Here is a 19,801-nt window from a genome sequence, read left to right as displayed (position 1 = left end):
GTGCAGACGACAGGTAAGAGAAGAGAAGAAGAGAACAAGAGAACTGAAAAACAGAGCTGAGGAAAGAGAGTAGTGGAGTAGTGTTTACAGCAAAACAAAAACAAATTATCATTATGTTTTATTATGGTCTAAACAAACTCCTATGATTCTCAAGTTGAATTCGAATAGTCATATAGTTTTATGTTACCCCAATTAGTCGAAATTGAAAATTGCTTCAACCGTTATTTACATCACCATTTAGGCCTACTCCTACTAGGCTAGCAGGTTAGTTTCAACTAAGTTAGGCCTACTTATACAGTTAACACATTAGGCTAATATAGCAACCAATGGCCTGATAAAATTTTTTTGAGCTGGCATGAAATTAATGATTAGTAGGCAATCATGTTTTAAAAGGTCAGAATTTATTTATTTGGTGTTCTAAACCGGGTGACCAGGATTTGCAATAAATTGTCATGGGGCTAAGTTATTGTTTTACGCAATTTGGTATCAAAACACAGAATAAATTAGGCTTGGGCTTAATGAAACCCAAACTATTTTCGTTAATACCGGTACTGAACTTGAGCTACTTATGTTATAAGTTAATGCATTTTTTACCTTTAAGTTATCTATCAAAATTAGGGTAACTTATTTTATCTCAATCATATCAATATATTGACTATAGTCTACTCAAGGGAGCGAGCTGGATCTGTGGTAAAGCTCGGAACTTCATTCCCCAAGATCCCTGGTCCAAATCCTGCCAATCTCCAATTGGGTTGATCTTAGGCTAAGTGATGATTCATTGGCCCCTTCTAGGCTCAGCTCAAAAAAACTACAGTAACCAAACCCAACCACAAGATTAAATAATACAGTAATAGCCTGATAAATTACCTAAAAGTTTCTTGATTACTTATATGTTACCAAATTAAATCCAATTGATAACTTGTAATAAGTCGCCAACTTAAAATATTTTTAACGCTGAATCCAAAAATGCAATAAGTTTTGGTCGGAGAGTTTCAGTGGCCGTACAGTTATATAATTAATATTAAGCTTCAGTTTTGTTGATTGATTAACATATTTGTGGTATGGACGAGTCCAAGTTCTAGTGGCGACTAACACTAAAAGGGGTGGAAGGTTTGTGGAGTGGAAACAGCTGTCAGTTGTTTGCATTCTATACTAAGCAGACGAAACCACAGACGACGCCATGAGAGCAAAATCAGAGTTACAATATGCAATAACTAGATTTTAAAAATACTAGGTGGCGTTCGCAAAGGCATCCACAAAATTGAGCGGAGTCATCAAGGGTTCATATTATATTGTTTAAAAAAAATTGTCATACTGCAGTAAAAACAGTGGTTTTTAATGCATGCGTTGCGGGTATCTAAGTAGGGTGAAGTGGGGTAAGAGTAACCGGGGGGCTAGTGTAACCACGGCTTATCACTCAACTGATAAGTTAATTTTGGACCTAAATACTATCATATCTTGTTATTTGGACCTTCCTTTGTTATATTTAGCCTTAAGAATGCATATAAAATATGTGCAAGTAATAGTTTTAGAATGTTTAAAATAGGCTTACATTTCCACTCCATCGGCAAGTGCCGACCTCAAACTTTGACAATTTTTCATACTCACATTTTTAATGTAAATTTGACAGTTTTTGGCTTACAAACTAATTTTTGCATGTAGAACCTGAATATAATTTCAGATCTGTGCTATTTCTTATTGTTTAGATTTTACAAGCGTGGTTACACTTACCCCTGAAATTTTGCAGTCGGGGCAAGTGGCTTTTTGGATTCGGGGCAAGTGTAACCAGGGTGTAACTCATATAATGTTCAGTAAAGAAAAAAAAACTTTGTTGTAAATATAAAATTAGGAATTTAGAAGATAAGGTAAAATTTTACACATATTGTTAGTTGGTTTGTAGAAAAACATTATTGTTTGTGAGTGAACTGCTTAAGTGATTATATAACTTTTACGTTAAACTTACCCCGTTTTATAATTTAGGATTTTCTTGCCCAAATGTAAATAAAAAAAAACAATATTACTGTGAGATTTATTCTACACATGTTAAACAACATTAAAAACCATGTAGGCCTAAGTACCATTTAATGTTGTGTTTTTTATGTTTTAACAGTAGTCTTTCCGTTTTGCATGTTTTGCGTTTTTCACAAAACGCGAGAAGAGGTTCACGAAAAAGTTTGTAACTTGAGTAAAAATTAAGATATTTTAATAAGTCAAAAAGTCTTTGAATCAGCAAAAGATTTGGAATCTGGCCACTTGCCCCATGTCTCCTTTTCAATGCTTTATATATTTTTAACAGGCAGGGGTTACACTTGCCCCGAACCCTGGGGCAAGTGTAACCACAAAACGCAAAATTTTTAGTCATTTTTTTTTACCAAAAAAGATTTTATTTTTTAATAACAATGCATATTGTTTTAAAGCCCATTAGTCAAAGATTATGCATAAAAATTTTCAGAACTATATCATGTATAACAAGATAGCAATTTGAGGTCAAAGCTGAACTATGCCAAAACGTGGTTACACTTACCCCACTTCACCCTAGCATTTTTAATAATAAGGGAGTAAAAATCATGTTTAGCCTCTATGGAGTAAAAATCAGCTGTCGTCAACTCAGTTGTAAATTTCGATTGTAAACTATGTATCGATTCGTGCTTCGTACTGTAATCATTTTAACATATAGTCTACAGTCTATTCCTGTAGCATTTTAGCATTTCAGATACATTAATCCACTCCCACACTCAACACTGCTCACCTTTACTACTTCCTTCACCACCCCCTACGTCGTGGACCCGTTTCCTTCCCTTCTCAAAGCATTTTAGGATTGAAGATACATTAATTTAATACATTAAATACATTAAAACTGCTACAAACGGTTTCCAGTTCTCAAACTCCACACTGCTCACCTTACTACTTCTATCACCTCTGCCTGCGTCGCGGACCTGTTTCCCTCTCTTCCCATGGCATTTTAAGACTGCCTTAATCTAATCGTCATAAACAGTTCCCACACTCCAGACAGCTCGCCTTGACTACTTCCTCCAGCACTTTCTACATCACGGACCTGTTTTCCTCCCTTCCCATAGCATTATAAGATTGTAGATACCTTAATATAATCGTCATAAACAGTTCCCACCCTCCAGACAGCTCGCCTTGACTACTTCCTCCACCACTTCCTACATCGCGGACCTGTTTTCTTCCCTTCCCATAGCATTTTAGGATTGTAGATACCTTATTCTAATCGTCATAAACAGTTTGCACACTCCAGACATCTCGCCTTGACTACTTCCTTCACCACTTCCTACGTCGCGGACCTGTTTCCCTCCCTTCCCATTGCATTTTAAGATTGCAGATACCTCAATCCAATAGTCATAAACAGATCCCGCACTCCGAAAAACTCGCCTTTACTACTTCCTTTACCACTTCCTACATCGCGGACCTGTTTCCCTCCCTTTCCATAGCATTTTAGGATTGCTGATACCTTAATCTAATTGCCATAAACAGTCCCCACACTTCAGACAGTTTGCCTTGACTACTTTCTCTACCACTTCCTAATTCGCGGACCTGTTTTCCTCCCTTCCCATAGCATTTTAGGATTGTAGATCCTAATCTAATCGTCATGAACAGTTTCCACACTCTGGACAGCTCGCTTTGACTACTTCCTTCAACACTTCCTACGTCGCGGACCTGTTTTCCTCCCTTCCCATAGCACTATAAGATTGTAGATACCTTAATATAATCGCCATAAACAGTTCCCACCCTCCAAACAGCTCGCCTTGACTACTTCCTCCACCACTTCCTACATCGCGGACCTGTTTTCCTCCCTTCCCATAGCATTTTATAGGATTGTAGATACCTTAATCTAATCGTCATAAACAGTTTCCACACTCTGGACAGCTCGCCTTGACTACTTCCTTTATCACTTCCTACGTCGCGGACCTGTTTTCCTCCCTTCCCTTATCATTATAAGATTGTAGATACCTTAATATAATCGTCATAAACAGTTCCCACCCTCCAGACAGCTCGCCTTGACTACTTCCTCCAACACTTCCTACATCGCGGACCTGTTTTCCTCCCTTCCCATAGCATTTTAGGATTGTAGATACCTTAATCTAATCGTCATAAGCAGTTTCCACACTCAAGACAGCTCGTCTTGACTACTTCCTTCACCACTTCCTACGTCGCGGACCTGTTTCCCTCCCTTCCCATTGCATTTTAAGATTGCAGATACCTTAATCCAAAATTCATAAACCGATCCCACACTCCGAAAAACTCGCCTTTACTACTTCATTTACCACTTCCTACATCGCGGACCTGTTTCCCTCCCTTTCCATAGCATTTTAGGATTGCATATACCTTAATCTAATTGCCATAAACAGTCCCCACACTTCAGACAGTTTGCCTTGACTACTTCCTCCACCACTTCCTACTTCGCGGACCTGTTTTCCTCCCTTCCCATAGAAATTTAGGAATGCAAATACAGTACCTTAATCTTATCGTCATAAACAGTTTCCACACTCCAGACTGCTCACCTTCACTACTTCCTCCAATACTTCCTTCACCACTTGATTCGTCACGGACCACCTCGACCTGAAGCTAGTGTCGTCATTTGATTATATTTATGATCCATACCGTTTCTGTTCTAATATCTGTGGAATAATGCTATCAGCTAATTCTTTATCTACTGCATTCAAAAGTCAACAGCTGATCATATGTCTTTGTTTACGTGTCAAATACTGCTTCCATAAGGATTACATTGAAACTTTGAGACCCAGTGGGGCGGATTCCTGAGAGACTTTTTTAACGCCATATAGATGTTGGCACTCACCGATATGGTCTTTATCACCATGCAAAATTGAAAACGATTGATTCAGCCGTCTAGGAGGAGTTTGCGTATTACGAAATGCATAAGAGTCGACGTATAAGAGCTTCGCTCGCTCCGCTCAAAAATGGACTTTGGTGCTGTTTATAAAATACAATAAATCAACTACCATACATAAACTATTAATCACATAAACATAAATTATAAAACAAAATAGAATTTATTCACGTTAAATATCAGTAGGCCTAATAGAAGCTAGGCCACTGCCGACATGATCATTGTCCTCATTCCAATCCTCAACCATTGGCTAATGCCTCAACGTCTGGTAATGAACGTGCCATAGTGCATAATCCCATAGTACATAATCCCATTGTGTCTAAAAGTGAAAACGTGCCACAGTGCATAATTTAATGCATCAGCAACTAATAAATGATGTTACATAATCTAATCTAATCCAACCTAACCCAACCCAACCTTAATATTAATGTTTAAATCACATTTTATGTCAGAAAAGGCATGTGAGGAAGATAGGTCGGACTTTATGCGGATTCGTGACTATATTAAGTCCTTTGAAGTGAGGTTAGATTAGGTAAGTTAAAGGTTAGGTTATAATGAACCGACTCATTAATTTACGCAACTTCCAGACTGTTATTGCACAATTAAATAGTGCAAAAACAGTCTGGGAGTTGCATAAATTAATGAGTCGGTTCATTATAACCTAACCTTTACCTTCCTAATCTAACCTCACTTCAAAACACTTAATACAGTCACAAATCCGCATAAAACCCGACCTACCTTCCTCACATGCCTAAATAAGAACTGATAATTTGGTTTCAAAACGAATTGATTTGATTTCATTCCGCATTAGATAAAGTATAAACAGTTGGTTGCTTTACTCACTCAGTCCTCACTCCTCACTCTTCACTCAGTACGGATCCGTCCAGACCACGCCATATTACCATTACCTTCAGTACCGCTCAATTATCCTTAGATTCGTAATCCTAACCTTCGTTTTACGGCCACTTAGGAATCTCTCCGACAAAAACTGATTGCATTTTTGGATTCAGCGTTAAAAATACTGTAAGTAGACATATAAAAATTACATCATACCAGAACCTGTGATTACCTATAACAATCGATTTATCAGATGGAGTCGTCTAATAAAGTCCTGCCTGCATATTTTCGTACAACGTGCTGAGGTACTTTCTGGTAGGTTATCGTGATGATGGCTAGACATACTTTTTGAATGAGAACCTCCGGCTGGATAAAAAAAAAATTTAATCTTTAGTTCGGGGCCACACATGGCGGATCGTTTGTGTGGCTTATCTTCGAGCTATGATAAGCCGCGTTGACAATGTCCCGGCCACACGGAGCGTATGAACCGCTTCCTGTTGGGGTTTCCCAGCCTGCGTACTGTATTAGAACATGGTTTAATTCACTCGTTGTAGTCATGGACAAAACACTTTATGTTAGCTTGTGCAGCGTGTGTTGAGCTGGAACCAAAGGAACTAACCAAAATCATTGGGTCCATCCTTTCATAACGGATAAACCATTTGTGTTCCAAACCTTTTCCTGGCAGCTCCTGTCCGAGTATTCATTGAGCTTCTTGTCCCACAGCCACAGACATGGTTTGTCTTTAACAAGTTCTATTAATTTGTCTGTATCAAAAATTTTACACTTAGCCTATAAACTAAAACGCACACAACACAAACTCGAAAAAACAACTACAAATGCGCGAAAATGAGCTCCAACCCATGGTTGTCATATCATGACAATAGCAAGGAAATAGTATATTACGGTACTAGTCCTGAAAAGAAGTGTTTACCGGACGAGTGTGGTCGTTCCCGTGCGAGACAAAGTCGAGTAGGGGATTACCATACGAGTCCGGTAAACACATTTTGGACGAGTAGCGTACGATAGTTTATGCCATACTACTAAATCTGTACAAATCCTTATATATTACCACCAACTAAAGGACTAAAAATCACCAGTCATAAGAGAGATTATGTTTTTGTTTATAACCACTCATTGCCACCCAAATACTTTATAATCAGCTGATTGGTGTCCAGTAAAACTCATTACAGTTTAAGTTTGTACATATGTTGATATTTACATCAAATTAAAGGTCTTGTTGAACTAAAAATAATGCTGCAGACCAGACCTCAAACAGACAACCGAGTCAAAAATGGCAGTCGTTCAAAGATTTTTTGAATCTGCAATTTTAAATGTTTTAACAGCTGCCATTTTTACTCAGTTGTTCTTGTTCATTTGTACTTAAATTTACGGCATTGTATGTGCATATATATATATATATAAATATATATATATATATTACTAAGTAAATTAAAATACCACAGTACCCTATAAAAATTTTATTTTATATTACTTACATGGCATTAATGTCCGAAACATGTAAGTAATATAAAATAAAATGTTTATAGGGTACGTTACTGTGGTATTTTAATTAACTTAGTAACATTTAAAATAGCCATCATTGGTGTATATAATAACAAAAAATATATAAATATATCAGGGTGATTTACCGAATAAACACAGTAGGCACGTGCCTAGGGCGCAAGGCAATTGGCTTTTTTGGGGGGCGCCAAAAGTTTGGAAAACATAACAAAATTGGTGGTTGTATTTGCATGCGATCCCGAAAAGTGGACTGTATATGGGTTATTAATTTAATTTTGACAACAGAAAATAATTATGGACTTTTGGTTGAATTTTTAACACTGAACTATACTATAGTTATGTTACCACTTTGACGTTATTAAGGTCTTGAAAGAAGATCTGACCGGTCGAATGTTGTCTCTAGTTGAGAAGATATGTTTAATGAATGTCCAAATGTTCTCACAGTACACAGAACTTAGAGTCAAATTAAAAAGGGTTTATTAAATGCACACAAAAGGAAAAGGTAAATGAAACAAGTCAAAATAAAAGGAGAGAGAAATGAATGATGTTACACAAAGAAACGATATTACGAGAGAGAAAAATTGCACTTTTTGAACCAGAATGTTTACATTTTTTTAAATTTTACTATTGTATTGTTGTTGACATGTGGGGATTATTTTAGTATGCTCATATGGTCAGCTGGCCTTTTACTGAACATCCGTAATTGTCTCCCGCGTTTGCGGCGAGATTCTTACTATTTTCCACGGACGGGTCGTTTAAACATAATTTTCGTCTTCCATGCTCAAAGTAATATTTGACCAATCCCGCAGTCGTGAGGAGATTATCATCGTCTACCCCGAATTAGACAAAATTCTGATCTATTCCGCGGTTGTGAGGACATTATCCTCGACTTGCGCGATCGCGGTCAAATTCTGACCACCCCTCGCGGCCATGAAGACATCATTATATTGTCCCCCGCGTCGTGTGGACATAGTAATCGTCACGTTTGTCATGCGCGATCACGGTAAATTGAAAACTCCAGGTAGAAATACAAAATTCACACTATTCCCGGTTCAAAAAACTCCCGCATGATTCCCGGATTTCCCGGTCGGTACACCCGTTATATATATTGCAAAGGGGCGCTACTATTAGTTGTGCCTAGGGCGCTGTTAGGGTCAAAAACGGGCCTGAAATATATGCTTTTGTTTATGACACCCCCTGAGGAGGTAGCTTATAATAGCATTGCAAATTCAATGAATTTTTGAACAGCTGTCATTTTTGGCTCGATTGTCCATTTGAGGCCCGGTTTGCGGCTTTGTTTTTAGTTCAACAGGACCTTTAGTTTGATGTACATATCAACCTATGCTTACCTTTGAGATTTTCAACTTACTGTATTCCCCATAGGTGACATCCGATCACCATGTACACAAAAAAGTATTACCAGTAATGATATGCCCAATTTGGTAGAAAACATCTCTATTCGTTTTAATGCTATACCATCGCCCTTAGACTTAATTTCCACCCTGTATGTTGTTTAAAAATTTGGCAAATTTATTTATTTTATCCTATGACCTATACTATTGCATATGGTCAAAAACACTTTTTACCTTCCCTGTAGCATTAAAACCTACTTAAGCACACCTTAAATCTGGTGTTACAGCCTATGGAAAAATGACTTCCGGTGTACATTTTACATCATGTAGCTCCTAAACAAGTAGGTTTATAGCGAAAATGTGAAGAGTAAATAAGTCAAATAAGTCTTAAAATTGCATCCACATTCCAAAAAGACCATAAAATTCGTTAAAAATATTAATTCTATTATTTCAAAAATGGCGACAACCTTGAAAAGTGGAAAACTGTGTATTTTATGGTCTTTATGGAATGTGGATGCAATTTTAAGACTTATTTACTTTTCGAATTTTTGCTATAAGCCTACTTGTTTAGAATCTACATGATGTTTAAAATGTACATCGGAAGTCATTTTTCAATAGACTGTAGCTCCTAAACGAGTGGAGTTATCGAAAAAATGTCAAGAATAAAAAAGTTTTTAAATTGCATGTTCTATCCGAAAACATAAAATGATAAGGGTGTTCCATAAGAAATTTCAAAGTTGGCCGTCACTTTCTAAAATGGCGGCTGAATTTCAAAAAAATAAAATCATATTTTTAACTGCCACAAAAAATAAAGGAATGTCCCCCGTTTAAAGTTTTCTCTAATTCTTACTGTTTCCGATATCCCAATGGTGGCCTCCTTGAGTTGATCACCCTGTATACATGTATTGTCTATGGAAATATTTTAGTGAACATTTAATCAGACAAATTGAAATTGGTTCAGTCTGCAGGTTTGCTGGGGCGGGGGTGTTTTGAGTTCACCCCTTTAATTGAAAAGGATAGAGTATTTTGATATTGTTCATGAATCTCTCTATAATGCAGATTAGCATGCATTGCTATATCCAATTGTTCTTATTTTTTAGATCTGCATTGAAGAATACAGTCTTTCCTTGACTAAGGCATGGCTTCAAGTATTTCCAAATCTTTGGTCAAAACATTTTTCAAGTTAAAAGGCAGTAACAACGTACATACAACTCAAACAAGGTGGTCAAGTATTACTTGTCAAGTGGAGAAACTTGAAAGTCGTGGCTTGCTGAGAGTGAGTGGTAGTGATGCAATCTCGTTCCTGCAAGGTATTGTGACTAATGATATTAGGCATTTGGAACAGCACTGTCAGAGTTTGTATACAATGTTTTTAAATACAAAAGGAAGGGTATTGTATGACTCTATAATTTACAAGACTAAACAAGAAGATACTTTTTTCTTAGAGTGTGACAAAGAAGCTATGCTAGATTTGGAAAAACATTTGAAAATGTACAAACTAAGAAAAAAAGTTGCTATTGATTCAGTAGATGATGAATTTCAATTATGGGCACTTTTCAATCCCAGCGCCGTCGTAACACCAGGCAGTGACGTAATTAATATTAAACAAGAGGTTGTAGTACCTTGCTCTACTCCATCTTACGAAAATACAACAGTTGATAAATATCTCAGCAATATTGCTATTAGTAACCAATCTCTAGTGTATGTTGATCCTAGGTTATCAAAGTTAGGAACTCGTGTGATTTCTCCTAGAAATGAGGATGTCGTGGAAAGGCTCAGGGTATCTGGAATTGATAAGAAAAATTCTGATTTCACTTATCGCATGTTTCGATATAAATTAGGAGTTGGTGAAGGCATTTATGAGCTACCCACTGGAAAATGTTTTCCTTTAGAAGCCAATTGTGACTATCTTCATGGAGTTAGTTTTCACAAGGGCTGTTATATTGGTCAAGAATTGACAGCCAGAACGCATCATACAGGTGTTGTTAGGAAGCGACTAATGCCTCTCGTGCTGAAAACTCAGGTAGAATCAGCAGAAATACCTCTGGATGCTCCTATTGAGCCTGTTACTGGAGAAAAGAAACCAGCCATCGGTAAACTGAGAGGATTAGAGAGAGATTGTGCCATTGGCTTAATGAGAATCACAGAAGCTTTAGAAACTATTAAATTTAAAATAGGAAATATTGAGGGAGAGACGTTTAGACCATTTTGGTGGCCTCAAGAACTCCCTAAAGACAGAGTAGATCTTGGCAGTGGTAAAAGAAGTTGACAGTAGATAGTCTACATAAGGTAAAATAAAGTAGTTTGCTTTGATGGAATTTTTTCATCTAAAAAATAAGTACGGTACATATGTACACAAATTTTTTTAAATTAGCATGATACATATTTCGTGTGTTTACTGCTGACTGGCTGAGTAATTAGCCGATTGTTTGTATACCATTAAAAAATGGTTGCTGGTTCGATTCATCCTAGAAATGTCAAAATCAATTCAATAGTTTGAAACTGGTCCTAGCTGTCCTTGATCATTGGGCTGGCCAAAAAACCAGCTGATCTGAGTTAGTAAGAAAGTTGGTGTCCTTTCCAAATTGGATCCAGTCCAATAAAAGGCTACTAGTAGTCAGGTTGGGTAGCAGGAAAATATTTCAGTTCTGGCAGAGAGGCTGCAATTTTAGGTGGTTATAGTATACAAGTTTCTGAACCTAAAACCGCCCAGACCCCAATTTTTAAGGACCTCGGTCGTCCGTTACGACGTAATCAAAATGGCGGCCGTAAGAGGATGCTGGGTCCCCATGAATTGGCTATAACGACCGAATGCCTGAACCGATTTTCATGAAATTTTGCACACAAGTGCTTGAATACATTATCTCGGCCTGGGTTGAAAATGGTAAAGTTTCATCAAGTCATTTAAAAATGGCGGCTGTTCAAAACTAAAAAAATATGAGGAAAATAATTGTGAATTGTTTTGTAGAGGTTGAGTTTTTAATGAGTCCCCCCCCCTACTTTTTATACATTTCTTAAGATATCAACTTTGAATCACGTCAGATCATTGTAGAGTAGCAAGTACTTCATTTTGACTGGGTTTAAATTTTTGGCCGCCATCTTGGATCCACCATATTTGATACAAAGTTATTTTTTCAAATGTAAAGGTAGGGTTGTGACCCACCGTTTCAAACAAGACTTTTAAACTGAATACGATGCTGCAATCCGTTTAAAAAAATGTTGATCCATTACCATTCTAAAGTTATGAGAACCTTTTATAACTTTATTTTTAGTCCATTATAACATTGTGCATTTACAAACTAAGGCTATGATCTCAAAATAGTGCTAGATAAAGATAAGTGGACACCACCATTCATTGTTGACCTATTTTCACTCGGTTATGACGGATGTATTTTTTTCAGCCGCCATCTTGGATCCGCTATTTTGAAATGTGATAAATTATTTTAAATATGAAGGTGGTGTTGTGACCCATCATTTTGAACTACTTTTTTATGCTAAATTCAATGCCGCAATCCGTTTTTCATTGTCATATTTGATTTTTGAAATATTGACATTTTAAATAAAAATAATTGTAATATTTTATCAAGAAAGCTTGATAACAAAAATGGATAAAATAATTTATCACATTTCAAAATGGCGGATCCAAGATGGCGGCTGAAAAAAATACATCCGTCATAACCGAGTGAAAATAGGTCAACAATGAATGGTGGTGTCCACTTATCTTTATCTAGCACTATTTTGAGATTATGGCCTTAGTTTGTAAATGCACAATGTTATAATGGACTAAAAATAAAGTTATAAAAAGTTCTCATAACTTTAGAATGGATCAACATTTTTTTAAGTGGATTGCAGCATCGTATTCAGTTCAAAAGTCTTGTTTGAAACGGTGGGTCACAACCCTACCTTTACATTTGAAAAAATAACTTTGTATCCAATATGGCGGATCCAAGATGGCGGCTAAAAATTTAAACCCAGTCAAAATGAAGTACTTGCTACTCTACAATGATCTGACGTGGTTCAAAGTTGATATCTTAAGAAATGTATAAAAAAGTAGGGGGGAACTTATTTAAAACTCACCCTGTATAAAACAATTCACAATTATTTTCCTCATATTTTTTTAGTTTTGAACAGCCGCCATTTTGAAATGACTTGATGAAACTTTACCATTTTCAACCCAGGCCGAGATAATGTATTCAAGTGTATAATGTGTAAGTGGATAATGTGTTCATAAAAGAACAATTACGCATGTAAGAATTGTTTTTTTATACACCAAAGTCATGCCAGTGAATGACCGGTCCTATACCAGTGAATGGCCGACTTCGGAAGTACTGTAATTGTAAATTAGAGTTCAAACCCATGACTGCTTGAATAAAAATTTATTTATTGGACGTATGAAAACAGATAGTTTTAGATTAATATACACTCTTAATATTAAATATTATCCAAAGAAATCACTATTTCAACAGTTTTTTCACAAAACTAAGGTAATAAAATATGCCTTCCCTCACGCAGAGATCTTATAGTGGCAGAAGCTAAAAACGAAAATGCAAAACATGTCCAAGATAAACCATCACAATAAACATGAATAATTAACAATGACAATTTAATATGAAGAATAGAGTAATATCTATATTCTAAACTAATTTTAGCAATTTCCCATATAGGGAATAAGCTATTACCGTAGTACTCGTGGTAAGACCTGGACGCGGGACCGATTTAATTTTTCATTTTGAGGTCCCTAGAGGCCAAAAACACCATCCGTTCAAATTCATAGAACTTCGTATCGCCTAAGTTATAGGTTTCCCCTAAGATGGAAAGAAATTACTGTTACGTTTAATTTTCAAGATGATCTCGTTCGCTCAATCACGTCCTGGTTGAAGTTCGTTCGCTACGCTCACTCACCTTTGGGTTGGAGCTCGTTCGCTACGCTCACTCACCTTTAGGTTGGAGCTCGTTCGCTGCGCTCACTTGCCTTCAGGTTAGCTCGTTCGCTACGCTCACTCGCCTCCAGGTTGAAGTTCGTTCGCTACGCTCACTCACCTTTTGGTTGCAAACTAGCTGTGTACCCGTTCTACGCACGGGGATCTTATAATATTCAGTTGAAACCTTCTTATATAACGAACAGCAGTTGGTTTGCATATTTTAAGATATGCTGGCCAAACTATTATACATAGCTTCATTTTATGTTGTTTTTTGTTGTTCCGGATCGGTATGACAATCAATAAAAGGTTAAATTACCTCTGTGTCTGCCGGTCGATCCTATAACGGTAGGCTTACTTTTATTTTTACTATCTGATCTCGTTTGCATGGCTCAATCACGTCCTGGTTGAAGTTCGTTCGCTACGCTCACTCACCTGTATGTTGGAGCTCGTTCGCTGCGCTCACTTTCCTTCAGGTTAGCTCGTTCGCTACGCTCACTTGCCTTCAGGTTAGCTCGTTCGCTACGCTCACTCGCCTCCAGGTTGCAAATTAGCTGTTGTCATAAATGTAAAAGAAATAATAGTGCTAGTGCTGCACCCTGTTGGTAATCCTTGTAACTTTAATGCTATTGAACATCACAGAACAGAACCAACTTGTTTAATTGAAACAGCTGTTAAGATTCAATAATTTCATTTCTCATAAGGTTAACATGGGCTTCCAGAAATTCCACGTCAAAAATCGACAAAAACTTGATTTTCAAGGGTTTACTGTTAAATATCTAACTGTCTCATATTCGATGAAATACGTCTAAAACCATCTCATATATGTATAGTATTTGGAAAATAAGTTTCAGGCGGGACAGTGCTATAGTTATTGAGGAGTAGTTGTAATAAAGTGCGTATTTTAGCGTTACCAAGAGAATGACAGATAGACAGACAGACAGACAGACAGACAGACAGACAGAAATTGAGATAAGGTTTGATTCGGTTTCTCTGACCTATGAAATGTAAAAATAACCAAAAAGTTCATTATTCTAAGCAATGTACAGACAAAACTCTAATTTTATTTATATAGATATATATGTCCGTTAGCGCGATAACTCGAGCAAAAATGATCCGATTTTGATGAAATTTGGTACCAACGTGTAAACCTACGTTCATTTGAACGAGTTCGCGATCCAGCATAATCGGGCCATGGGAACGGGGGTTTATGGGGGGATTTATGGGGTAAAAATGGGGTTTTCCCATTTTTGACCCTAAAAACAAAAAAATTTGAAATTTCTTTTTAAACCGTTTTGTAGAGCTTAAAAAATAAATAATTTAGTATATTGGAGCGCTGTTATATGCCTAACAGTCACGAAGAAAATTCAAAAATAGTGAAATTTAAAACTGCCATTTTATTCTTATGGAGAAAATGAAAATTGTTGTAGTTTACTTGTTTATGGATATACATTGATAAAATTTGGCAAATTTATTTATTTCGTCCTATACTATTGACGTACGGTCAAAAAACACTTTTTACCTTCCCCATAGCAGCAAACCTAAGCACTCGTTAAATCTAATGTTATTTAAATAGGGAATAAATATGTCTTATTTGTGGAAATATTTTAGTAAAAATGTAATCAGACAAGTTAAAATTCGCTTAGTCTGCAGGATTGCTGCGGCGGAGGTATTTTTCACTTCCTGTCTTAATTTAACTCTTATTATAGATGATTTAGAGGGAAACGGTCATTCATAGGCAGCGGTCATTCACTGGGCAAGTCACCCTATTCTAGTTCTAAAACATTACAAATAGTGTTGGGTAATATGTAGATGGGCCCCTTACTGCGGAGGAATTAGAATGGTGTGTTTAGTATCTGGTTGATGTTTGAGGATATCTCGCCAGGTGAGGAGTACACCTGTCTGCCAGAGTTTGTAGGAAAGGCCTCTTCTTCAAGGAATGCTGATTACCTTTTACAACTCAGTGTGTGTATGTAGTATTTTTTCAACTGAGGAAATAGTTTATTTCATATTTGAGTTGGCAAAAAACATTACAGAAATTAATTAGGCCCACTTTCTTTAATAAAGTTAAAAAAATTCAATCTTTTACTAAGGAACTTGAACCATGTCTGGACCCTATAGTTAATTTTAGTGGTGAACATTTCTTTGTGAGAATGTATTTTTGCTTGGTTAATTATTTTCAGCAAAGCAGCATACCTTTATATAACCTAGACAAAGACCACGGTAATTTATAAATTGATTGTAGCCTACGGATTTGATGAAACTAAGACAGCTAAAGACAAGTGTACTTAATTTTGTTTCAGCATGACAACCCTGATTTCTAGTCAAGTTGAAGAAGAAGAAGAGCTAGTTTTCAAGTGTTCTTCTTGCAGTTTATCAGAGAACTTTGATTACAAGGGCAAAAAACCACCATTCTCTAAGCTTATTAATTTTACCTACGACTCGTACATTATGAAAGACCCATTTTCACCTCCAAACAAAGGACAGTTTCTGATTCTTGGTGGTGACTGTGCCATTTGTTCCAACCCTGTCTGCCAAGCATCAGAGTGCAGCACTTTTTTTGAAAAACTGTACTGTAACTCTTGTGCTAAAAAGAACATTCACCTATTCCCTAATCAGCTACATAGCAGATTACTGAAAGCAGATAAATAAAGATGCTTACAAATATTTTGTTATTTTGTAACCTTTTTACTCTTTTAAATCATATACAACTACAATTTAAATATTTTTAAAATAATAAATGACTTTATATTTTGAAAGATTTTAGTTAGAAGAAAGTAAATACTTTTCAACTAAGTTTTTTCTAAATACTTTCAATTTTGAATGAATTTAGCTAGTAACTAAGATTTCCTAGATTCTAGGATAAAATCCAACAGATTTAGGGTTTGAATTGGAGTAAAAAATTGATTCCTCTCAAGATGCACCTGTCTAGCTGATTTCCTTATAGAATAGTTATTTGTGTAACTAGTGGGCGAAGTGGCACTTTGCTGCACATGAGAGAAATGTTTACGCACGAGCCGGAGGCGAGTGTGGAAAGTTTCTTGAGTGCAGCAAAGCCAGTTTGCACTCATATTACACATTATTTTTTCCTAAAGTTACTATAAATCATATAAATTATTAGTCTTCCAAACACTGTAAAACACGTTTTTAGGTTAGGTTAAATCCAAACATTGAACGAAATGGGAAACGCCGCACCAGCTGATAGTTTTTTTTTTTTTTTTTTTTTTTTTTTTTTTTTTTTTTTTTTTTTTTTGTCCTAGGACGCTAGGCACGAGCCTGGGATTGTTTTTCACATTACTTCAGGCTAGACCTAGGGGTTGCGGCATTATCACTTAGATAAAATCCATTGGTGACTTGGCGGGGATCGAACCCGGGACCTCACGGACCGAAGTCCCGCGCTCTAGCCACTACGCCAGCTCGCTCCCCCAAACCCACCACCACCAGCTGATAGTAGAAGTAATATCTTTTAAGTGTTGCCAACTTATTTTCAAGCATACACGTATCATGTGCATAATAAAAGCATGCAGTTTTGTGTTGTTTGGTTGGAATACTGGTGTGCTCCAACCAAAGTAAGGCTTTCTGTACTATAATCTGTGCAAGGAAGCCCACTTTGTCGGATGACTGTAAGAAAAATTAGTTTTTCTTTAGTTTACCTGTTGAGATATAGGTACAGGGTTGGTGTATTTTATTTTAAAGATTCCTAAAATTCAAAAACATTTTGGTTAGATTGTTTAAACAAATCTTTCTCGTTCCAAGATTTAATTTTGCAACATTGACAGTATTCATGAAACTACCTTTAACAATTAGCTTGCTACATAAACATCTGCTTTTGAGGAATAGTGTCATTTTTAGTGTTGATTTAATGTAATGAGTGTGTTACAGTTGTGAGTGAGTTAGTTAGCTGTGAGTGAGTTACAGTAGATCCCCTTATATCAGGACCATGGAAGGAACGACCAAAAGGTCAGATATCAGGAGCAAAAATAACTCTCTTTACAAGTGAGATAGTTGATTTATTTTAAACTCATCTTCCACATAAGCCTATTGCGACAAACCCCTAAAAATCTCCTGTGGTCGTTAAATCATCATTGTTGTCTTCTTTGGTGAAAACCTATAGGATCTTTTTCAGAAGAGGGCTGTCACTATTTAAACTGTGGAAAACACAGTTTAGGTTAGGTGATTTTTGAGTTTTTGTGATAAATTTATATCCAGTAAATAAGAAAAAGGGTGAGTAAAGCTATAAACTAACCTAACCTAACCTGATCTGTGAGTTTTACGCAGTTTAAATAGTGGCAGTCCTCTTCTGAAAAGGCTCCTTGCTCATTTAAATCACACAACAAAAAATAATATTATCTTTTTTAGAAAACATCATGATCAGCTGTTTACTTTTCCCTCACCATCGTTTACCTCACATTCTCTTCGTCGCAGTTGATTTGAATGTTTGTCGAAAATAATCGAGGTTATGCCATCGTCAGATATGAGGGGTTCTACTGTACATGAATATATATTCAACCAATTGGCAGTAGTTAAAGAAGCTATACAATCTGTTACAAAAAAGTTTTAAGCTACCAGGCAGAAGCAAACACTCCCCCATTAATAGTATATTTTGTGACAAAACACTTAAAATATTTTGAACTAATTGCAGAAAATGAGGAAGTAGCACTAACATTTGTGAACATAGAATAGCAAATAATTTTCAACAACTCAACTGTGCTGTATAATAAATTTGCTAGTAGTACAAGGTGAAAGAGGTTAATTTGGAAACATCCAAACTCAAGTTTTAAAACAATTTTGTATTTGTTTACAATTACAGACCTTATAAACATATTCACAATTCTTCTTCAGGAGTATGAGTCTTTAATTTTGTGGTCCTCTTCTTAGTCGTCTACAAGAGAAAAACATTATAAATAATAAACACCACTTTGAAATCAGTTTAGTTTGCATTATCTTCATACAGTTATATCGTTCATGGGTGAAGTTTATAGAGGGTGTCTGGCCATAGGTGGTAAATAAAATTAAGTGTCAAGCTACATGGTAACACAGAGAAGTACGGTACAGAGGAAATTGCTTATGGGGCAACTGTGCACTTTAAGCTCTACTATATCGCACAGGAAATATACTTGTGATGAGCAAGGAAGAACCTGAGTGGCGAGCACTGTGCAAAAATTAGTATAGCTTAGGGCACAGTGTTATCCTCCACCATGAGCATTTTAGAGTACCAGTACATGAAAGTGAAGGGGGCTGTGTTGGACTTTACCCTAGACACCAGCAACTAGTGCTAGACACCACTTAAACTTATACTATAAAATATTTTCTCTGTACCTTACTTCTCTCTCATGGTAATGGTGCTTGAATGTCAATCATTAGAGGTCCCCAACTTCAGCAGTAAGAGCATAAAAAAATGAATTAAGATTTTTTTATTTATTGTAGGTGTTATAAAAAAGTCTTATTACTAAGTCTAAAATGCAATTATTGTTAATGTAAATGTGATCTTCCTCAGAAATGTGAAAACCTCAGATAAAGATTCTATTTAGATTTCTTCGTTATTTTAAACTCCTAATATAGAAAAAATTTAAATAACATTCAGCGCTTTACTTCTTACTAGGTTGAGGAGTTCTGCTGAAAGTATTTAAATATTACAGTAGGCCTATATAAAAATTTCTTATTAAATAGACTTTACATGATGTATAAAAACCCTTTACTTATAGTCAAATATAATGTAATTTACATGTTATTGTAAAAAAAAACATTGTAATGCCAGTGGCGTACTGTCATAGTATATATAAAAATATATATAAAAACACTAGGAATAGTAAATACCACTCAATCCATTTGTGAGCTATGTTTCAAGTGTCTAGCTCATCGGGAAGTTAGTATAAAATTGATTGCAAAATTTGTACCGGACAAGAAAGCGAGCTAATAAAAACGTTTTAAAATATAATTTAGGAGTGCTTTAATTAAAGGAAAAGTATGAAAATATAAATTTGATCATAACTACAGTTTATTTCTTCAGAGTAATTTAATTGGAATGAGCTGAAATGGGGAAATTTAGTTCTTACTAGGCAAAAGAGAGAATTTTTCCCTCCCCTTCAACAGGGTGTCCACCAGGCCAACCAGAAAAAAATCATGAGTAATTCAAGAGTAAAAAAAGAAAAATTCCAGGTAGTTCAGGTCGTACTTTTTATACTAAAATTTCCAACGTGTCTTGTGCCAACTCTCGCAATGCTGTTTTAGCGCTAACACAGCTCGCTATTTTAGTTATCGGAAAGAGCATTCTCAGGTAAAGAAATAAATTTATGATTGCT

The 19,801-nt window shown here is 36.1% G+C and overlaps 2 protein-coding genes across 3 annotated transcripts in view; one reads left to right on the top strand and one right to left on the bottom strand.

Moving 5' to 3' along the window:
• The first annotated feature begins 60 nt into the window (after positions 1-60).
• On the top strand, positions 61-15,936 carry LOC128987684 (putative transferase CAF17 homolog, mitochondrial). Its single transcript, XM_054408665.1, has 3 exons — positions 61-264; positions 9,681-10,869; positions 15,803-15,936. The coding sequence occupies exon 2, from the start codon at positions 9,719-9,721 to the stop codon at positions 10,847-10,849; it is 1,131 nt and encodes a 376-aa protein (XP_054264640.1). The 5' UTR covers positions 61-264; positions 9,681-9,718; the 3' UTR covers positions 10,850-10,869; positions 15,803-15,936.
• A 2,103-nt stretch (positions 15,937-18,039) lies between these two features.
• LOC128986165 (uncharacterized) overlaps positions 18,040-19,801 on the bottom strand; it is a 60,701-nt gene continuing 58,939 nt past the window's right edge. For both annotated transcript variants that reach the window (XM_054406348.1, XM_054406347.1), the window contains exon 6: positions 18,040-18,381. In XM_054406348.1, coding sequence (XP_054262323.1) covers positions 18,325-18,381 — 57 coding nt within the window. In that variant the 3' untranslated portion in view covers positions 18,040-18,324. The remainder of the gene's footprint in view (positions 18,382-19,801) is intronic.

Source organism: Macrosteles quadrilineatus, unplaced genomic scaffold (genome assembly GCF_028750875.1).
Source record: "Macrosteles quadrilineatus isolate MER2022 unplaced genomic scaffold, UCM_ALF_1.0 Scaffold_2__2_contigs__length_208266976, whole genome shotgun sequence".
In the NCBI taxonomy this organism is placed as follows: Eukaryota; Metazoa; Arthropoda; class Insecta; order Hemiptera; family Cicadellidae; genus Macrosteles; species Macrosteles quadrilineatus.
Note: the sequence above shows the minus strand (reverse complement) of the source record. Positions and strands in the feature narration are given on the sequence as shown.